General features: G+C 32.5%; 2 protein-coding genes across 2 annotated transcripts; both read left to right on the top strand.

Moving 5' to 3' along the window:
• Positions 1 to 257: 257 nt before the first annotated feature.
• LOC103490733 (DNA (cytosine-5)-methyltransferase CMT2) lies at positions 258 to 11,890 on the top strand. Its single transcript, XM_008450388.3, has 23 exons — positions 258 to 1,041; positions 2,817 to 2,851; positions 2,954 to 3,740; positions 4,256 to 4,290; positions 4,405 to 4,507; positions 4,753 to 4,857; positions 4,960 to 5,079; positions 5,206 to 5,299; positions 6,045 to 6,265; positions 6,370 to 6,435; positions 6,524 to 6,784; positions 7,165 to 7,223; positions 7,313 to 7,379; positions 7,448 to 7,777; positions 7,895 to 7,963; positions 8,045 to 8,131; positions 8,214 to 8,301; positions 8,659 to 8,771; positions 8,846 to 8,947; positions 9,572 to 9,615; positions 9,691 to 9,760; positions 10,345 to 10,448; positions 11,423 to 11,890. The coding sequence occupies exons 1-23, from the start codon at positions 436 to 438 to the stop codon at positions 11,598 to 11,600; spliced, it is 3,744 nt and encodes a 1,247-aa protein (XP_008448610.2). The 5' UTR covers positions 258 to 435; the 3' UTR covers positions 11,601 to 11,890.
• Positions 11,891 to 12,844: 954 nt separating this feature from the next.
• LOC103491113 (uncharacterized) lies at positions 12,845 to 17,424 on the top strand. The gene is made up of 10 exons (XM_017045090.2): positions 12,845 to 13,208; positions 13,822 to 13,887; positions 14,022 to 14,202; positions 14,783 to 14,979; positions 15,108 to 15,158; positions 15,407 to 15,498; positions 15,907 to 15,968; positions 16,373 to 16,482; positions 16,810 to 16,914; positions 17,136 to 17,424. Exons 1-10 carry the CDS (start codon positions 12,939 to 12,941, stop codon positions 17,271 to 17,273), a joined length of 1,272 nt encoding a protein of 423 aa, XP_016900579.2. The 5' UTR covers positions 12,845 to 12,938; the 3' UTR covers positions 17,274 to 17,424.
• The last annotated feature ends 1,623 nt before the right edge of the window (positions 17,425 to 19,047 follow it).

Raw genomic sequence — 19,047 nt, 5'->3', positions numbered from 1 at the left:
ACAAAATAAAACAAAAGTTTATTTATTTATTTATTATTTTATTTGAATTGTTTTTATATTTTTTTGTCATTAATGGCGTAATCAGTAATCCGTTGACGGAAACCTATTATTACTTTGGCCTATTTAATCTGACGTCAGGAAAACAGTTCATAGCTTTCGTCTATTGCTTATAAGATACACCCGACCACATAGGATCATATCTTCTGTTTGAATTCAACGAAGTACTTCACATTAAAACCCGCGATTCCATTTTCTTTCGCTAATTTTTCAGAATTTCATTAAGCGCCAAGCTGTGACTCAGTCCTATCGCCCTCCCTCCTCCTCCTTCTCCTTCTCCAACCCTCCCCAGCCGCTTCTCTAACCAATCTCCTTCCTCACATTTTCATGAATTTCTCTTTCTAGCCCTCAGATTCTTCATTCTTAACACTCTACAATATGCCGTCGCCATTAAAATCGGAATCGAAATCCGAATTAGCTACTTCGAAGGTCAGATCTCTGCAGCTTGTGCCGCACGAGAACAATGCAGTCACCGATTACACTCCGGTGCCGTTGGATATTTCTGACCCTGAGATTTCGATGGCGGCATGTTTGACGAGAAGGTCGCCGAGGTTTAGTCTTAGTCCGCCTGTGGGTGTTAGTATGCAGAATGTGGTTAGAAATAGCGTTAAAAGAGCTCGTTCTGGTTCTTCTACTGATATGCATCTTGGATTGTTAGAGAATGAGACTTGCCAGAGAAGGTCACCGAGGCTACATCCTGGATTGGCTGGTGGAAATGGAGAAGGAAGTGGTAAGCTACCTTTAGAGAAATGCAAATTGTTGTTAATGGATGGTGGTAGCTTGAGAAGGTCGCCACGGTTCAATGTGTCTGAGGGTGAAAATGGAGAGATGGAGGAGTTGTCTACAAGAACTACGTTGAAGAAGAAGAGGAAGATCAGTGATTCAGGAAGTTCTGCAACGGAAGCTGCCAAGCTGAGATCCTTGAGACGGTCTCCTCGATTCGACTCAATTAATGGCGATGAGAGGAAATGCGGCTTCAATCAGGTGCTAAATACTGTTTTCTTCCATTATTCTTGCATTTTGTCGTCCCGATTTTAAGTAATTGAGCTTATGATTGTCCAAATTTGAACGCGAAACCCTAATTCAAAACGTACTTTGGGTTTAAGCTGGCCTCCGATTTTTCCTTATTCTGGGTTTTGAAAGCGTACTCTTCGAGGACTATTTCAATTTGGTAACTGCACATATCTCGAGAATTCAAAGTTTACCTAATTTAATCATGCATTTTCCCCCCTCTCCCAAGCTGATGATTTCATGCTAATTATTTTTCTGACGAAATTAACGGTATCGAAAGGATTTCTTAAGAGTACGAATAGGGAAAATCGAAATTATTGAAGAAATTTCTTGAGGAAAAATTTATCTTTTTTCCTTTAGGTTATCCTTTTAAATTGCTGTCCAATCGTGAACGAGACACATGGCTTTATAGTTGATTTCACATAGTTTTATGTATATTTTTAATTAAAAATAAGGAAAAAAAATATTCTTAAATTTGGAATGTGTATCAATTAAAACTAAAAGGGGTAACAATTTAAAATTTGTTTTCTTCCTATATTATTTATACCTTTCTTTGCTGAAATAATTTAGAGCAGAAAATTGCTTAAAATATTTACATTATATTTCTAATATAGAATTTAGAAAACTTTTACGATTTTATATTTTAAAATTTTGATATATTTATAAATATTTTGATTCATTTTATTATATTTAAAACTAGTATTAAACTGATTTCACAAATTTAAAAAATGCTTTAGTTTAATTTTTTGAAAAATTACTTTTTGAAACAAGACTACGCTATTTTATTTCTTTTAAATACAAATATATATTTTGAAAAATTTTAAAGTTACAATAATCTCAATTTGTTTTTTGCTATTTAATTGACAAGATATTTCAAACTTTTGTTGTAAATGTCCGGCTGATCAAGTTTTGTGTTTTGTTCATTATTATTGCTTTACTAAAACTTCTCACAATCTTTTAACAAATTTTATAGTTGTTAGACAAATTTTAAAAAGACAAACAAGTTTTCAATATTATTTTTTTCCTGGAAAAAAAAAGACTCAAAGAGATAGCAGAATATGTATATATATTTTACCAACAATTAGAAAACAACACTTATTGGATGGCCTTAATATTAAAATTATGAACCAGCGGTAAAATATACAGCTACTGACTACACTTGATGACAATAAGCCGGCAGTTATGAACTGTTAGTTGATTATTTCTTTTGCATCATTACAAAAACATTATAGAACTCGGTAGACAGTTCAAGGACCGAAACTAATTTCAACTAGTTCTTACGTCAACATATGTAAAACTAACATTCTGTAGTGGTAGTCTAGTGAAATGAAAATATGTCTTTTTTAATAGATGATTTTGTTGAGACCGATAGTAAAAAAGCCTTTTGTATTAGCAATGAAGATAATGAACCCTTCAATAGGCAAACAGAATATTGAGGAAAGGAATAAGAATAATTAACAACTTCATAAGATACTAACAAACCTTTTTTAATAGGTTTGTTTAATGCCTCTGAAAATAAATCATGTGGGTGTAAAAGATATAATTGTTTAATAGAGTAATCCAGCAATTTCTTTCAATTATGATTAAAAGGTATTCCGGCAATTCTTGAAGTCTGAACTTCTTGTTGATGCTGCTACTGTTACTGTATGGCCTACAAGCATTGCGAGTTACTTTATCATCTGTTTCTTGGTGACGAGCTTATTGAACGGATTTGTTTTACTGCTGAATTGGAAAACTGAATTTTTCAGGGTGAAAAGGATACTGAACAATGCTTGACCTATGAGTGAGTTATGATCTACAAACTTTTATTTGGGGTTATTATTGGTTCAATGCTGCTGAATCTAAATTCTATTTTTAATTGAATTTTGCATCTTCGTTGACAAAGAGCGGAAAAAGACGTAGTTAAAAATGTGGAGGGCATGTATCAGAAGTTTGTTAGGAGATCTCCGAGATTTTCATCTAATCACGTAGCAAATGAAATTGGATGTAATATATCTTCATCGAAGAAGATTTCCTCAAGAAAGCTTAAATCTCCTAAGAAAGATAGCTTTGATGAATTGACAGCCCACGGTACTGAAACGAATTCATCAAGAAAATTAGACACAGAAGAATTTTCTTTCTCAAAGCAAGAAGAGATTAATGAAGCAATACTTTCTTCGTTGTTGAGAACTTCAAATCTCACCGGAGGATTTTGTCTCAAGATAGAAGACGAACTATCACCTTGCTCGTTGTGTAGAAATCACGAAGAAGAGCCTAAACTCTTCAGTGGAAACTCTCGTTTCATTGCCGAGAAGCATTTAAGAAGGTCTCCAAGGTTTTCCGCAGACTCTAAATGTGATTGCAATGTTGATTATTGTAGTGGGTTTGATATGAAAATTCAGAAGTCATTAAGTAGATCTCCAAGACCTTCATTATCTTCATGTGGAAATGAGCAATCCAAGTCCTTAGATAATCAAACGTCCAAGTTTACACATGGGACCAAAACTAGTGAAACCATACATTCTTCCTCTGAACTTCTAGAGTCAGGTACAGAGCATCCTCTGGAGAAAACAAGAAATTCTTCTGGTGCTGGCAAGAAAAACAACGTAAGCAAAATGGCTTATTTCTTTGTTGGAGATCCAGTTCCTGCTGATGAGGCTCAACAGAGATGGAAATGGCGCTATGAAATGAAGGTAGTTGTCTGCTTTTGTACAATCTACAGCTTGCCTACCTGTACGACTCATATTTTATTTTTGGAATCAGAAATCTAAGAACCACAATTTGTGGAGTCTTTGATATCTGTTCTTTGAAAACAAAGTTGAAATGCTCTTATTACAAGTTATTTTAATCCTTAATATACAATATATCAATAAAATAATTCACTTTTTTTAAAATCTCTAATCGTGAATATTAATTTTTATAGTATGTGATAAAACACTTTAGGAGATGTGTTCTTTTTTTTTTTTTTTTCCCCGTAATGCCTTTGAGATAACTATTTGTTTAATTTGAATTGCCACTTTATGGCTTGCTTTTTGTGTTTTGTCTTTCACATTATCTTCTTAGTAATATTCTTGATCTAATTTTTTGCATCAAGGTATCTCAATCCGTTGAACATTTTGTTTTATATAGCTCTCCTAGCTTTTCTCCAATGTGCTTTGCGCTGCCCGTTAAATTTGTATCCTGATCATAATTGTTCTGGAATATGCAGAATCAAATTTCTAAGGGGCAGAAGGTGACAGAGAGGTAAAGTGTAATTAGTTCTTAAGCCTATTCTTTAATTGTGATGTTTGAGTTCTGTTTTAATTAAGAAGTGTGTTTCACTTCAGCCAATCAATTTCACATTACCATGTTTTACAGTGATGATGATGAAGATATGATTGTGGTTAATGTGGATTGCCATTATACTCAAGCTAATATTGGAAATACTGTTTTCAGTCTTGGAGATTGTGTATACATCAAGGTAAACGACCTCTATGTCAATACTAGTTTGATAATATTGTTGAGGACTGGGAAGAAAAGGGAACGCACTTCCATCAACATTTTGTTTCATTGTTGAAACATGTTGAGCATCAAATGACAAATGTTGCATGAAGAGAGTTTTTGAATTCTCTCTCGATGGCAAATCATCTTGTATTTCATATGATAATGCTCATTCTATGGCAATGTATTTCATATGATAATGCTTATTCTAAGCCTTTTCTACAGGGTGAAGGAGAAAAAAATCACGTTGGAACGATTATAGAATTTTTCAAAACAACAGATGGGGATAATTATTTCAGAGGACAATGGTTTTATAGAGTAGAAGATACAGTGAGTAAAATCTCCAGTTCACTCTTGTTAATTTTTCCACCAATAACTAATTATTCAACTGTTCCTAGGAGCACTTTAAAGTAATTTTAATTCATTTCTCAGGTTATACAGAAAGAGGGCGCTTTTCATGACCCAAGGCGTTTATTTTATTCAACGGTTATGAATGACAATCCATTAGACTGTATTGTTTCAAAAGTTAATATTAAACGAGTAAAACCCAGGGTATGCATGCTTCACAGTCCATCTATTTCAAACTTGATTTTATTTGACATTGCCTTCACTATTTTTGAACATTGTTGTAGGCATGTAAGGCCTCACCCCTTCAGAACTAACGTGCACTTGTTGCAGGTAGGTCAGAAATCAAACTCTGCATCTTCATATGATTTCTATTATGACATGGAATACTGTGTAGAGTATTCGACTTTTCGTACGTTGAAAGATGGTGAGTGTATTTATTATTGGGCATATAATATCATTTGGTAGGAATAAGTGACACTTCTTGATTCTTCACTATTAATGAATACTTTTAAAATGTGGTTTAAATTTTACACTTGGAATGCTTCAATTAGGTCTCCACCCTCGTTTTTACCCCCTCAAAAGTTTGAGTTTGTTAGAAATAGTGGGCTTGGGTCATGGTGAAAGCTCAAGGGTAGCTTAGATTTACTTTGTCCTAACTTTTTTATTATTTTAATTAGGTTCAGGTTGCCCATAAATATTTTCCCTTTCTACCTTTATTATCATGAAACATCTATACCGCGGTTTTTCTCCCTCTACTAGGAGTGTTTCCACTTCGACCTTGTGTTTTTTCTTCTCTATTTTTCGATAGAGTTGAACGATTCTTTTTTGCTTTGCCAAATTTGTTACTTGTTACTAACGGAGTTATAAATCTGCTCTCGACCCAAGATATACATATTATCAAGTCTAAAGATTGAGTACTGCAAAGGATTGGGAATGGTTTTCTTAGACCAAGGATGATAAAAAGTATTGAGCGTTGATTTTCCACGTTTGTTTGTTTATTTGTTTTATTATGACATAGCTGTGAAATCTTTAATTCTATTTAAAAATCTTCATGAGCAGTTACCTCATTTGTGCAATATTTATATTTATTTTTAGGATATTCAGTTTTATGTTGAATTGTGTTGTGTTATCTGATAAGTGGAAGTTCTACATGTTTTATATTCCATTAGATGAATCCCTTAAGAACGTTGACACAGCAGCATCGACCAACCTTGACAAGGCAGCACCAACCAACTGCATTGATACTCCTCATGTAACATCCACATCGAACACTTTGGAGAATATTCCCAAGAAGGCTGAGTTACAATTATTAGATCTATTCTCTGGATGTGGGGGAATGTCAACTGGACTATGCCTTGGTGCAAAACTTTCTTCCGTTGATCTCATTTCGGTAGGCTATCTTATGGTTACTTTTTATATTCTGGGCAGTTAAAAAAATATTCTGCTTCCAGCACATTCGACTTCATTCAATTTTAAGATTCATCCTTGTCTTAGAGATGGGCAGTTGATAACCATATGTCTGCCTGTGAGAGCTTGAGACTGAATCATCCAGAAACACATGTGAGTATGGATCATCATTTATTGAATTTTAGAAATTTTTTTCCTTGGTTGTTTTAGATATTTAAAATTTAACCTCGTTTTGTAATAGGTCAGAAATGAAACTGCTGAGGATTTTCTGGACTTATTAAAGGAGTGGGAAAAACTGTGTAGACGTTGTAAGGCAAATGAATCAGAGGGATCACGCCAATTGAGGTCAATGGCCGATAATTATTTAACGTCCTCCGATGATGATTTAATGTCCTCCGATGATGAAGATGAATTTCCAACTTCTGAGTTTGAGGTCTCAAGCTTAGTTGACATTTGTTATAGTGATCCAACCAGAACAGGCAAACGTGGATTAATGTTTCTGGTAAAATATTTACCTCTTTCTAGTGGAACATAATGGTGCATCTGTCCACTTTTCTTTTTCTCTACTTAGTCCTCAATTTTCCTTGTCGTGTTTCTTTTTCCAGACTTTTCCAAATACTGGCCCACTAGAAGAATCATTGCTTGATATATTGCTTCTAGTTCTCAATTGAATAAATCGTAGAGTGATTTATGTCTGATGTTTGAAGTACATTTTTCAATTGAATAAATTCATTAACTGCCACTTCTAAACTTCATATGATGGTTCATTTGGTTATAAACAAGGCATGGCAATGGGAGGTGTGAATCTGTGTCATGGGTCAACCTGTTGTGTTATTTTGTTACTTTTCTTTACATTCACAGTAAAATATTCTTTTTCATCAGGTGCGTTGGAAAGGCTATGGTCCAAGTGAAGATACATGGGAGCCAATCGAAGGTTTAAGGTCAATACTTATTCTTCTTTATTGATTTTCACTTTTATTTTACCAACCGTTTTCTCTGTTTTCCCCCTCTCATCATTTGTCTTCTGCAGCAACTGCCAAGAAGCAATTCAGGATTTCGTGCAAAGAGGTTTGAGAGAGAAGATTTTGCCACTCCCTGTAAGTAGTCCTATTCACAGTACTGTTAAGTATGCTTTCAATCGACACTAATGAGTGAGTTATGTCAGGGGGATGTTGATGTGATTTGTGGAGGTCCTCCTTGCCAAGGGATCAGTGGCTATAATCGCTTTAGAAACATCGACTGTCCTATGGATGATGAACGGAATCGCCAGATAGTTATCTTCATGGATATAGTGAAGTTTTTAAAGCCTAAATATGTATTGATGGAAAATGTGACTGACATTTTGAGATTCAATCAAGCTTCTCTTGGACGATATGCAGTGAGTCGTTTGGTACATATGAATTACCAAGCAAGACTTGGAACAATAGCTGCTGGATGTTTTGGTCTCCCACAGTTTCGGTTGCGTGTTTTCCTTTGGGGTGCCCGTCCCAGTGAGGTGAACTTTACACTTTCCATTATGATCTGTAGGTCGAATTTAGTCAGGAACCTATGATCTTTATCAAATTTGAATTCATTACACTTCTTTTCGTTAAGTTTCTTTTGTGATGTGTAGAAACTGCCTCAATTTCCACTTCCAACGCATGAAGTAATTGTTAGATATTGGCCCCCACCTGAGTTTGAGGTAATCTTTGTTGGAGCAAGTGAACATATGGTTTTCTATTTGTTAAGTTGATATTTATATCTTTTGGGCCCATATTTACAGCGAAATACGGTTGCTTATGATGAGGACCAGCCCCGTGAACTTGAGAAAGCTGTTGTTCTTCAAGACGCCCTCTCTGATCTCCCAGCTGTACTTTCACTGTTTTGGAATTCAAATTCTGTTCCTTTATCATAAGGATCATTTTGATATTCCGTTTGGTTAACTTCTGCAGGTCTCGAATTCAGAGTCTCGGGAAAAAATGCCATATGAAAAGCCTCCTGAAACAGAATTCCAAAGATATATAAGATCGTCTAAATATGGTGATAATATCATCTTTCTACAACAATCATTTCAATTACTATAATCTATCCAGAAGTGTTTCATTCAAATAATTGATTTCTTCATTTTCGAAGTCTTACTCCTGGTTAACTAACTCGGAGATTGAATGAACCCCTATATGTTTATTTTATAAGAAAAGAAGATTAAACCTTAGGAGTTGCTCTGGTTGCAAATAAAAGGTATGGCCTTGATGAAGAGTTAAGAGGTCATAGTTCCGACTTTCAATTCACAGTGATCACCTACCTAAGATTTACTATCCTACAAGTTTTCTTGACACTAGGTACTAATACTTATTTCTTTCCTTCTCTTCTTTCTGATGTTTTAAATTGATTGAACAGAGATGACAGGATGTGAAACAGACAGCAATAGTACAGATTTGCTTTATGACCATCAACCACACTCGCTAGGTGAAGACGACCACTTGCGAGTTTGCAACATTCCAAAGAGAAAGGTAATCAAATACAATTTTTACAGTTAGATTTATCACTCAGCTCTTCTTCCTCTTTACACCAAGATTGTACATAGGGGGCAAATTTCAGGGATCTCCCTGGTGTTATTGTGGGGAGTGACAATGTTGTCCGAAGAGATCCAGCAAACGAAGCATTACTACCATCTGGAAAATTGATGGTTAGTGCTCTAGATTTCACTATGAAATTTCTCAAGCTGTTTAGGGTCTTATCACCTCCATGTTTTGAGCACTGACTTGTTTGAGTTTGATAATTTTATATAATATATTGAATATTTAGAATAATTTAGAGTACATAATGACCTTTAACATTGAGGAATAAGTACAACCTTGAAGAAACCACTAAAGAAAAAATACATAAATAGAAAGTACCAAAAGGAAAATAATAATAAGCCATAAACCCTAATTTCCTTTTAACAGAGTTAATCAAGCTCTATTAGCAAGCAATTTCTAGAAACATACTTATTTGCATTTTCTAAAAAAGACGCCCAACCAGTCAAAAGAACCAAAGCTTATAAACATTGTCTTGTTTAATCACAACAATCAATGTTCCTAGCTAGCTACAAATTGTTAAAAATAGAATTTTAAATTGATTGGGATTCAATAGAATGAAACTAGAACTTAAGGTCAAGATTTTTAAAACTATAGAAGTTGTATTTTGACTTGGTAGATGTGAAACAGTTGTAAGTAACCAAAATATTTATACATTGTGATTGAAATAAAAATGTCACCTTCATGTTTTGATTCTTCCAAACAACTAACCTTCATGTATAACAAAAAAACAGGTACCAGACTATGCTATCACTTTTGAACAAGGAAAGTCTAAAAGGTTTGTTATCTCATTCAAGTAGCTGCCTCATATTTCCTTTGGATTATCTCTCCCTCTCATATTCTGGTTGTGCAGACCATTTGGCAGGCTGTGGTGGGATGAGACAGTGCCCACAGTAGTGACTTTCCCAAGTTGCCACAGCTCGGTAATTTCATTTTCTCCTAATTGCCATTCTTGAACAGTTCATGTGATAAAATTTGTATTTTTTTCCGGTTTCTTCTTTCTGATGGTTTTAATACCTTTTTGGTCTCATTATTTCAGTTTTAGCTCTTTTTGGTTCAATTGCTTTCAAAATTTGTTCATTTTCATCCTTGTGATTTTAAAACGTCGATATGGGTCATTTAAAAAGGAATAATTGCAATTGGTAGCACTTTTAAGGTTAACAAACAAAAATTAAGTGTATGACAACTATTTTAAAGAATTGTGAATATAATAAAATCTATTAGATATAGACCCTCATCAGAGATATTTCTTCTTTAATTACAAAGAGAATAACTATTTTAAAGAATTGTGAATATAATAAAATCTATTAGATATAGACCCTGATCAGAGATATTTCTTCTTTAATTACAAAGAGAATAAGGATAATACTAAACTATAATCTCATTAGCAATAATACTAAAAATCAACATTTTTACATTAAAGAAGGAAAGAAGTAAAACGTTGTTAATTCGCCTAGAGTTTTTAAGTACCGTTTGATATTTTTATTCTAAATGTTTCATATTACAGGTAGCATTGCACCCAGAACAAGATCGAGTTCTCACCATAAGAGAATATGCAAGATTGCAAGGGTTCCCAGACTATTATAAATTCTCTGGGTCTGTCAAAGAGAGGTCAGTATTCTTCTCTCTACATTTCATTTATTACTATTTAAACTTTAAAATGAAAGACCAGATGTTCTTACTCTCGTAAGTGTTCCCTAAAATTTATCATCCAAGTTTTTTCTAAACATTCGTTTGTTCTTGTTTGATGAACAATAACATTTTTTTTCCTAAAAAAAGTTAGATCCTTGGTTTAAAAAATACTTTTGGTTCCTAAACTTCCATCAAAGTAACAATTTAGTCCCTAAATAGTTTAGAATGATTTAGTCCATATACTTTCAGTTTGTGTAATAATTTAGTCTCACAACTTTATTCAGTAACGATTTAGTTCTTGTACTTTACAATTTATAATGATTGAGTCCTTATCTTGAAAATATTTGTATGATTTAAGGAAATTCAAGTAAAAGTTGTTTTCATGATAAAGATTGAGTCACATGTAATAAAAATTGACACTTAGTTTTGATGATTTTTTTTTTCACGATATGGACTAAATTTATAAATGTGGCAAGATATAGGGACTAAATAGTACTTATTAATGTTAATACGCTAATATGTTACAATTTTGAAATACTTACTAAGTTGTTGCCTACTACAATTTATGGACTAAATTGTCACTTTAATGGAAGTGGACCAAAAGTATTTTTCACATATATTGATTTACTAACAACTTATATAGATCTCTAGTTGTTTTTGCAAGTGCTTCGGTTTTTTGGTTTTTTTGAAAATTAAGCTTATATAAACACCGGATAATTACTTTTACCGAGGAATTTCTTTGTTTCAAATAAAAACAAAGGGATATAACTTTGTAAGCTTTACATCGATTTGGTGAGAGAAGTTGTACATAATTGATGATTAGCAACAATTTCATTCATAAACCACGAAACATAAAAGACAAAACGGTTATCAAAGAGAGTTTATGATTTATAATCGATCTTTTTTACCGGATCTTGAAGTTTGATCTCTTTGTATTAATATCAATGTCACAGATATCGTCAAGTTGGGAATGCAGTCGCGGTATCGGTGTCACGGGCATTGGGGTATTCCCTTGGATTGTCAGTGAGAAGAATGGGAGGTGATGAACCATTGATGGTTCTTCCTCCCAAGTTCTCTCTTTCTAACTACATTCAATTACAAAAGCCACCTGATCATAATGATACTGATTAGCAATTTTTTTGTCTTCAAAATCAGTCTTGATCACCTGACCTGTTGTTTATCTATTGCTGCCCTGAAAGTGTAAAACTCACTTTCATTGTATTAACATTCTTGTTAGGGCACTCACTTGATTTATCTCACCTTAACAACGTAATTTTCATTTGTTGTAAGCATATTCTCCCTAACCATTTAGAGAGAGAGGCATGTATTTTTACAATGATCTCAAATTTTGAGACAGTTTGTTGAGATTATTCTTGTGTTTGTTTGAAAGGAATGCAAGATAATTAGCCTTTCCGTTCAAATGATACTTCCCCCTACAATCCCTAGACTCACTATATAGTAATAGTGTAGTTCATTTGTGCTCTAGTCAGTTTTTAAGGCAGCGGGTGAACTCACTATATAATAGTATTTCATTTCTGGTCGTGATAGAAGAACTTCAAGGTGGTAGTTTCAAACTTCAAAACTACAAAATTTTGATGAAAAACATTGTGTAATCCATTTTGGACATTTTTTGGGTTAATGAAGTATCTATTGATCCTATATACGAAAGGAATTTGCTGAGTTTTTAATGCTCTCATCGATGGATAATATTCCAACAACAAGGGATATATTCTTGTCTAAACAATAATGACAAGGAGACATGTTACTGTGATATTTTGATAGATTTTGAAATTTTGTTACAAATATAGCAAATCATACAAAATATAACAAAATTTTAGAATTTGTCAATGTTATGTCTATTCTAGAATTTTCTATCTTTGAAAAAATTAAACTTGTTTTTTTTTTTTATTAGTATTTGGAGATTCAAACCACATCGAAGTAGTTAGGAGTGAGCACATCTATCTAACCAACAACATTAAAATTGATTTTAATTTATTTTTATTATTACTAATAAAATCAAATATTTGGATATAATAAAAAATGGCAACTTTGACAAAATAATTACGATATATAGCAAAATTTCAGATTCTATCAATGATAGACATTGATAGACGTTGATATGTTTTTATGAATCATATTGATAGATAATACTAGAAATTTATAAGTGTTATATATATATCGTACATATTTTAGTTTATTTTATTATGTTTAAAAATATCTCAAAATATTTACACTTTTGCCGTTTTATCATATATCATAAAATAATTACAACATCTTGTTATTAAAAATAATTTTTATTTATTTATTTAAAAGAAAAGAAAAAAGGAAATTTAAAAATGGGAAAAGAGTATTATTCCTACTTACACCAACTCCTTTATGATCGGGGGTTTAGAGCGTAGGGTTTAAGAAGTCAGAAACTCCTACAGCATCACTAGCTTACTTCTCCAAATACTCGAAGAGCTCATTCCAATGGCGATTTCATTTCTTCTTCGAAGAACTTCACCCAGACACCTCTTTCAACCTCCCCTCCGTTCTTCTTCTTCTTCTTCTTCTTCTTCTCCACTTGTCCGAAACCTCTGTTCCCTTCTTTTCCGTGATTCCACTTCATGTAATCGTCCAAATTCTTGCCCTTCATACACCAGAAGTTTTGTCTCTATTCCTGAAGGTGGTTCCTCTGCTCTCGGTTCTGATACTCGCGTTCCTGCCACTGTGATCACTGGCTTTCTCGGTGCTGGAAAGGTTCTATTTCTTTATTTCTTCTTATTTTCGTTATTTTTGTGTGTGTGATTGTTGATATGCAATGTATGAGCATCTTTTCAACTTCAGTACTTGCTAGAATAATTTGTTCCTCGGTTGGCAATCGGTGGACAAACGGTCTCTGTGGTTAAGGCATTTTGATATTAACGATGAGCGATTAATTTTGGCTAGATGATGATACAGATACTCTTTTACTATAATATAGTACTTCGTTTTTTATGGGAAATGTTCAATTGATTATTTATTATAATTATTAGAACAAATATGATATCAGTTTACAACCTCTATTTTGTTCGACCAATATCGTTTAAATTTTATAATCTTAGTCATTTATATCATATTGCGTTAATGTCAGTTATACAAATAGAATATTGGAGTAAGTGCAAGAACGATTCTGAAAGGAAATTATGAACTAAACGTAATGGTGAGTATAAATTGACACACTCAAAAAAGTTTAGGGTGTTAATTGATACATTTCCTAATTATTATTATTTTAGTGTAAAAGCATAGGAAAAGTGAAAGTTTGTGCTTGTCACTTGCCTACTTCCATTGCATTTTTCGATTAATATGATTTGATTTGCTACTCTATTTTCAGACGACCCTCCTCAATCATATTCTGACATCTCAACATGGCAAGCGAATTGCGGTAATCGAAAATGAGGTATATACTACACGCTGTTTGTCAACCTCACCTACGCTGTCTTATTTCATTCTAGGCAATAAGGAAATGCTCCATTTTATGCACAATTTATTCTTCATATATTAGATTGATCAAGCTGCGATCACTGTTTACAGTTTGGTGAGGTGGATATTGATGGATCTTTGGTTGCCAGTCACTCTTCTGTAGCTGAAGAAATTGTTATGGTTAATAATGGATGCCTTTGCTGCACCGTGCGAGGTGATCTGGTTAAAATGCTCTTGGAGTTGGTCAAGAAAAAACGAGACAAGTTTGATCATATTGTTATTGAAACCACAGGTATATTTGTCAAATTCCCTCTGTCATTTAAAAAAGATATTGGTGAAAGTTACATTTGTGTTTATCGCATTTTTACTTATTAATTGAATCATTGATCAATGATCATTTAATTCTGTCTCACTTAGTGTAAGTATTAAGACAGACTTAATGAAAAGTAGTAGTTCAAAGATGGCTAGAACTGAACTCACTAATGTCAAGCTCATTCAATGAGCCATTTGAGTGAAACGAAAATTGGTCCAGAATTGCTTGAAGGCCTTGAAAGCAAATAAAGTGAATATAGGTGAGGTGGATAGTAAAAAGCAAAGAAAGTGAATCCCTGTATGTCAATTCATTAAATTTATACTAGAATGTCGTAGAAAGATGAAAGGCAGCTACATGTTTTTTCTTTTGGATATTTCTTTGATAATTGTTTTTGTTCCTTGTTAGAATAGGGACTTTTGTTGTAGCAAAAAAGACTTCAACAAATTCGTTAGCCCTTTCCTGTATGGAAGTTCAGTGATATATTTTAATGGGTCATGTAGATGGGTATTGACGATAAATTGTAGGAAGTGATGATTGGAAAATTGAATTATGGATGCAGGCCTTGCTAAGCCAGGTCCAGTTATAGAAACATTTTGTACAGATGAACTAGTTTCACGTTATGTCAAACTCGATGGTGTTGTAACTTTAGTAGACTCCAAACATGCCATGCAACACTTGAATGAAGTGAAACCAAGATTTGTGGTGAACGAGGCTGTAGAACAAGTTGCATATGCTGATAGGATTATAATGAACAAGGTAATGAATTAGAATTACCGTGCTGAACTTTGTGCCTAAGGCTTTTCTTTCAATTCACTGGAAGAATCCTATTACAAACCTACTTCTCCCTTTTAACCGCCGTTATTCTTTACATATTGTATTGACAGATTGATCTTGTAAGTCCAGAAGAATTGAAGCAACTGACACAGAAGATTAAGGTATATCATTGCATATCTTAATTCGAGATCATTGGTAAATATGTAGACATTTAATTTGATCAAATGGGGCTGGTTAGAATTCAATGAGAACAGCACCGGAAAAATGAAAACGAATTTTTTTCATTTGATGTCTATTGTCTCATATTTATGATACATCTAGAACCATTTAAGATGCATTTTCTGCTCTTTTTTACCCTAATCTCGTGATTTGTAAATCGTATTCATTGCACTTGCATCTATCTTTGCAGCGAATTAATGCAATGGCCCAAGTTAAGTTGACTAAGTTTGGATCTGTTGACATCGACTTTGTATTAGGAGTGGGTGGATATGATCTGGACAGGTAATAGTTTGGTTGCATTAGCATCTACTATTATCATTAATTTTTATCAAATTATAAATTTACCCCTAAACTTTGACGTTTGTCTATTTGATTCCTAAACTTTTGAACTTATAAATTTAGCTTCGGACCTTTTAAATATTTAAATTGACGGAGCTATTAGACGTGGGCCCCTAAGACAAAACAAAAGTTTAAGGGCCTATGCCTACGCCTACCAAATATTTTTTTGAAGTTTAGGAATTAAATAGGCACAAAGTTCATAGATAAACTTTTAATTTAACCTTTTCTTTTTCGAGTTGAAAAATTGCAGGGATTGGCCAAAGTTTGCTTGTTCCTTATATATTGTTCCCATTTTTAAATATTACGACATCCAATTTTAAGAATGTTTTGAACCTTGCGTATGTTGTGCAGAATTGATTCTCAAGTTGAAGCCAACACTTGTTCTGGAGACCACAAACATGAAGCTCAACATGGTATATTTGCCCTCATTTTCTTGTTTTCTTCAGCTTTAGTGTGTTTTCTTGAAAGAAAGATAACATGCCATAGAAAAATCCCATGAAGAATGAAGGGCACCTTTGGAAGTTACTTTTGGATTTTTTTGTTTTATTTTATTTTTATTTTTATTTTTTGTATAGAAGACTTTGTTTGGCAGAATATTTTTTGAAAACGTTTTTCGGAATAAAAAACAATAAAGAGTAGGAAAAGCATTTTGTTACTTTGATGTATTTTCAAGGAAATTTTTCAAACAAGTAGTTCACATTAGATCATTATCTCATGTTACTTTTAAAAATGAACATGGAGATGAAAGAAGTAAAATTACAAGAACAAATTTCTTTTTTATGCATTTCGTTATTTAATTGTTTGGTCAATTTTGCAGAGCACCATAAGGGACACGATCATCTTCATCATCATCATCACGACCACGTTCACGATTCTGCTGTGTCTAGTGTCAGCATTGTTTCGGAGGGATTACTTGACCTTGATGAGGTACTGATATTTTTATATTATGGTGTATGCTTTTTGGCATTTCACTCATGAGATTCCTAGCTGACAATTTCCTTTGAGTTTCAAAATGTTTTTATGTAATCAAACTCCATGGAAATTTTGGAGGGCGTTTTTTTTAAAAAAATATTTAAGGGAAGAGGGCGTTTGTTGTTTTATTAGCTAAATCAACTTTTTTTTTTTGTTAGAAAAATCATGTTACTGCAAACTCGTCTTTATTAAACTAATTTTACTATCATCACTTCATCTTTGCTAATGTAGTTAATTAGTGAGTTTTAAATTTTCATTCAATGCTTGAAATGCACCCTATAGGTTGACGATTGGCTCGAGCGATTGATCGAAGAGAAAGGAGATGACTTGTATAGAATGAAAGGGGTGTTGAGTGTAAATGGTTATGACCAACGTTACGTCTTTCAGGTACTTTATTTCTTCTTCATATATACTCATTTCTTACTTGAATTGACCACCAAAATCAATAATAATCAAATACACATAACAACCTCATCCTAGGTTCAATAGAACTCAGCTAATTTACGGTTTATTTACGTTTAGGGTTTAATTAGATAAAATCGTAAGTTTTATTGGATACTTTTTCCAAAAATTAATCAATGGTTGTATTTGCTTGCTTCATTTTTCAGGGAGTGCATTCTATCTTGGATGGGTGCCCAGGCAAAGCATGGGGCTCTGATGAACAGAGGATTAACAAGTTGGTTTTCATAGGAAAGAATTTGGACGAAACTGCCCTTAGAAAAGGTTTTAAAGGTTGTTTAATTTGAGATAAATTTGGTACACCATCAGTTCCCAATTTGGTAATTTAGAGGCCCTTTTTTAAGAACAGTTGGGAGGTCTTAATGTCATTATAATTCTTATATGTACACTCTTTGTGTGCATTTTCCACGCTAATTGAGCTATTTTTTCCTTTTAGAATATATATATATATATATATATAATTTTCCTCTACACAACAATCGTGGGTTGTAAAATCGAACCTCTCACCTCTAAGGATGAAAGATCGTGCTAATTATTATCTAACTAAAATGTGCATCAAAATCTGACTTTGTATAACATTTTTAACTTGGAGGTTATTAATGCATAATTAGAAGAGTTATGTTTCGATTGCTAACTTTGTATTGTATTTAGGTCACTTTAACTGCAATGAAAATGTAATAGATCAATGATAATGTAAAAAATGGACCCATTAGGTTGTATTTTATATTGTTTACTTGTGTTTTGCATCTATATCGGCATACAAGGTCCTCTTCCAAATCTGTAAACAAAAGATGCAAATGGATAGATGGGTATAGCATGTTCAATCCAATGGCGCCTATAAATTATGTCATAATCGTTGGTAAAATATTGGACTGATATGTATAATTTCAAACATTTCTAGGAGCAAAAAAGGTTATCCTTCTACAAAATGGAAGTAAAAATAACATTATTAAATAATTATTGTAAAAAATAGGATTGTTGTGAAAGTATTGTCAAGAAAAGGTAACGAGATTACACAATTAAATTAAAGCGTATCGAGTAACACTATTTCAATATCTAAAATAATTTACCATATAATTACTATATTTACTTTTATTATCTAAAATAGTTACTATATATAATTATTGTTTTTCCATAAATGATAATGTAGAAGACAGAGTTTTTTCTAATTCACTTCTAACAAATTATTTTGAGGAATTTTTCTTTTGTTAAATTTAATTTTTTGTTACTAATCATCTAAGGAAAATAAATGATTTCAATCTCTTTAAAAAAATTATATATTTTAAAATATACGTTAATTTAAATTTTAAATTGCAAATTAAATTGTAAAAGGAAGTTACAAATTAATACTTTTATTTTTATTTTTGATTCATTTCTAATTTATAAATTTGTTAAATTTCATTAAAAAATTTATTGGATTTCTATTTAATGGATGTATTTTGAACTATTTATAAAAATGAAACTTAAAATAAGGTATACATTTTTTTAAAACAAAAAAACAAAAATTTGACTTTTTTTAATAGTGATTAAATTAACACATGTACCTTCCATTTTTAAAATAATAATAACAATAATAAATGTTGCGAAGGAAAATCGTATACTCAGTACACAACTATAGTCATAACTTTGACCAGTCTTTAGCTACATGAGTTGTATTAATTATGGTTATCCTATTTCGATGGTTACTTTGAAAAAAACATTATTCTTGAAATTAATCCTACAAAATGTTCAATTAAAGAGAATATTGAAAAATGATATTTAAACATGAGTAAAAACTTTGGGTGTCTATCTCAAAAGGGCAAAAGATAAGTTTGTCCAATTTGTAATATCTTTAAAATGATTCGATCCGATATTATCATTGAACGACTCAATTCTATAAAAATTAAAGAAAACCAATCTTACGCATAAAGCACTCCACGTTATAAACGCATTATCATGATAGAAACGTATTATTTGTGGCAAAATAGTTAAGGTTCTAACACAATTTTCATTCTTAGTCACTAGTTGTGGATTTTTTTAAAAAAAGTTAAATTAAGAAAATGTTGATTGAAACAAATATAT

This window comes from Cucumis melo, chromosome 6 (assembly GCF_025177605.1).
Source record: "Cucumis melo cultivar AY chromosome 6, USDA_Cmelo_AY_1.0, whole genome shotgun sequence".
Classification (NCBI taxonomy): domain Eukaryota; kingdom Viridiplantae; phylum Streptophyta; class Magnoliopsida; order Cucurbitales; family Cucurbitaceae; genus Cucumis; species Cucumis melo.
Note: the sequence above shows the minus strand (reverse complement) of the source record. Positions and strands in the feature narration are given on the sequence as shown.

Bases quoted from the DNA above. Each gene is read 5' to 3' on its own strand.
- LOC103490733 (XM_008450388.3), top strand. From the start codon at position 436: ATGCCGTCGCCATTAAAATCGGAATCGAAATCCGAATTAGCTACTTCG. The intron at 7,224-7,312 runs GTCAATACTTAT...TGTCTTCTGCAG, and splicing joins GAGCCAATCGAAGGTTTAAG to CAACTGCCAAGAAGCAATTC. The intron at 10,449-11,422 runs GTCAGTATTCTT...TCAATGTCACAG, and splicing joins TCTGGGTCTGTCAAAGAGAG to ATATCGTCAAGTTGGGAATG.
- LOC103491113 (XM_017045090.2), top strand. From the start codon at position 12,939: ATGGCGATTTCATTTCTTCTTCGAAGAACTTCACCCAGACACCTCTTT. The intron at 15,159-15,406 runs GTATATCATTGC...CTATCTTTGCAG, and splicing joins AACTGACACAGAAGATTAAG to CGAATTAATGCAATGGCCCA. The intron at 15,499-15,906 runs GTAATAGTTTGG...TATGTTGTGCAG, and splicing joins GGTGGATATGATCTGGACAG to AATTGATTCTCAAGTTGAAG.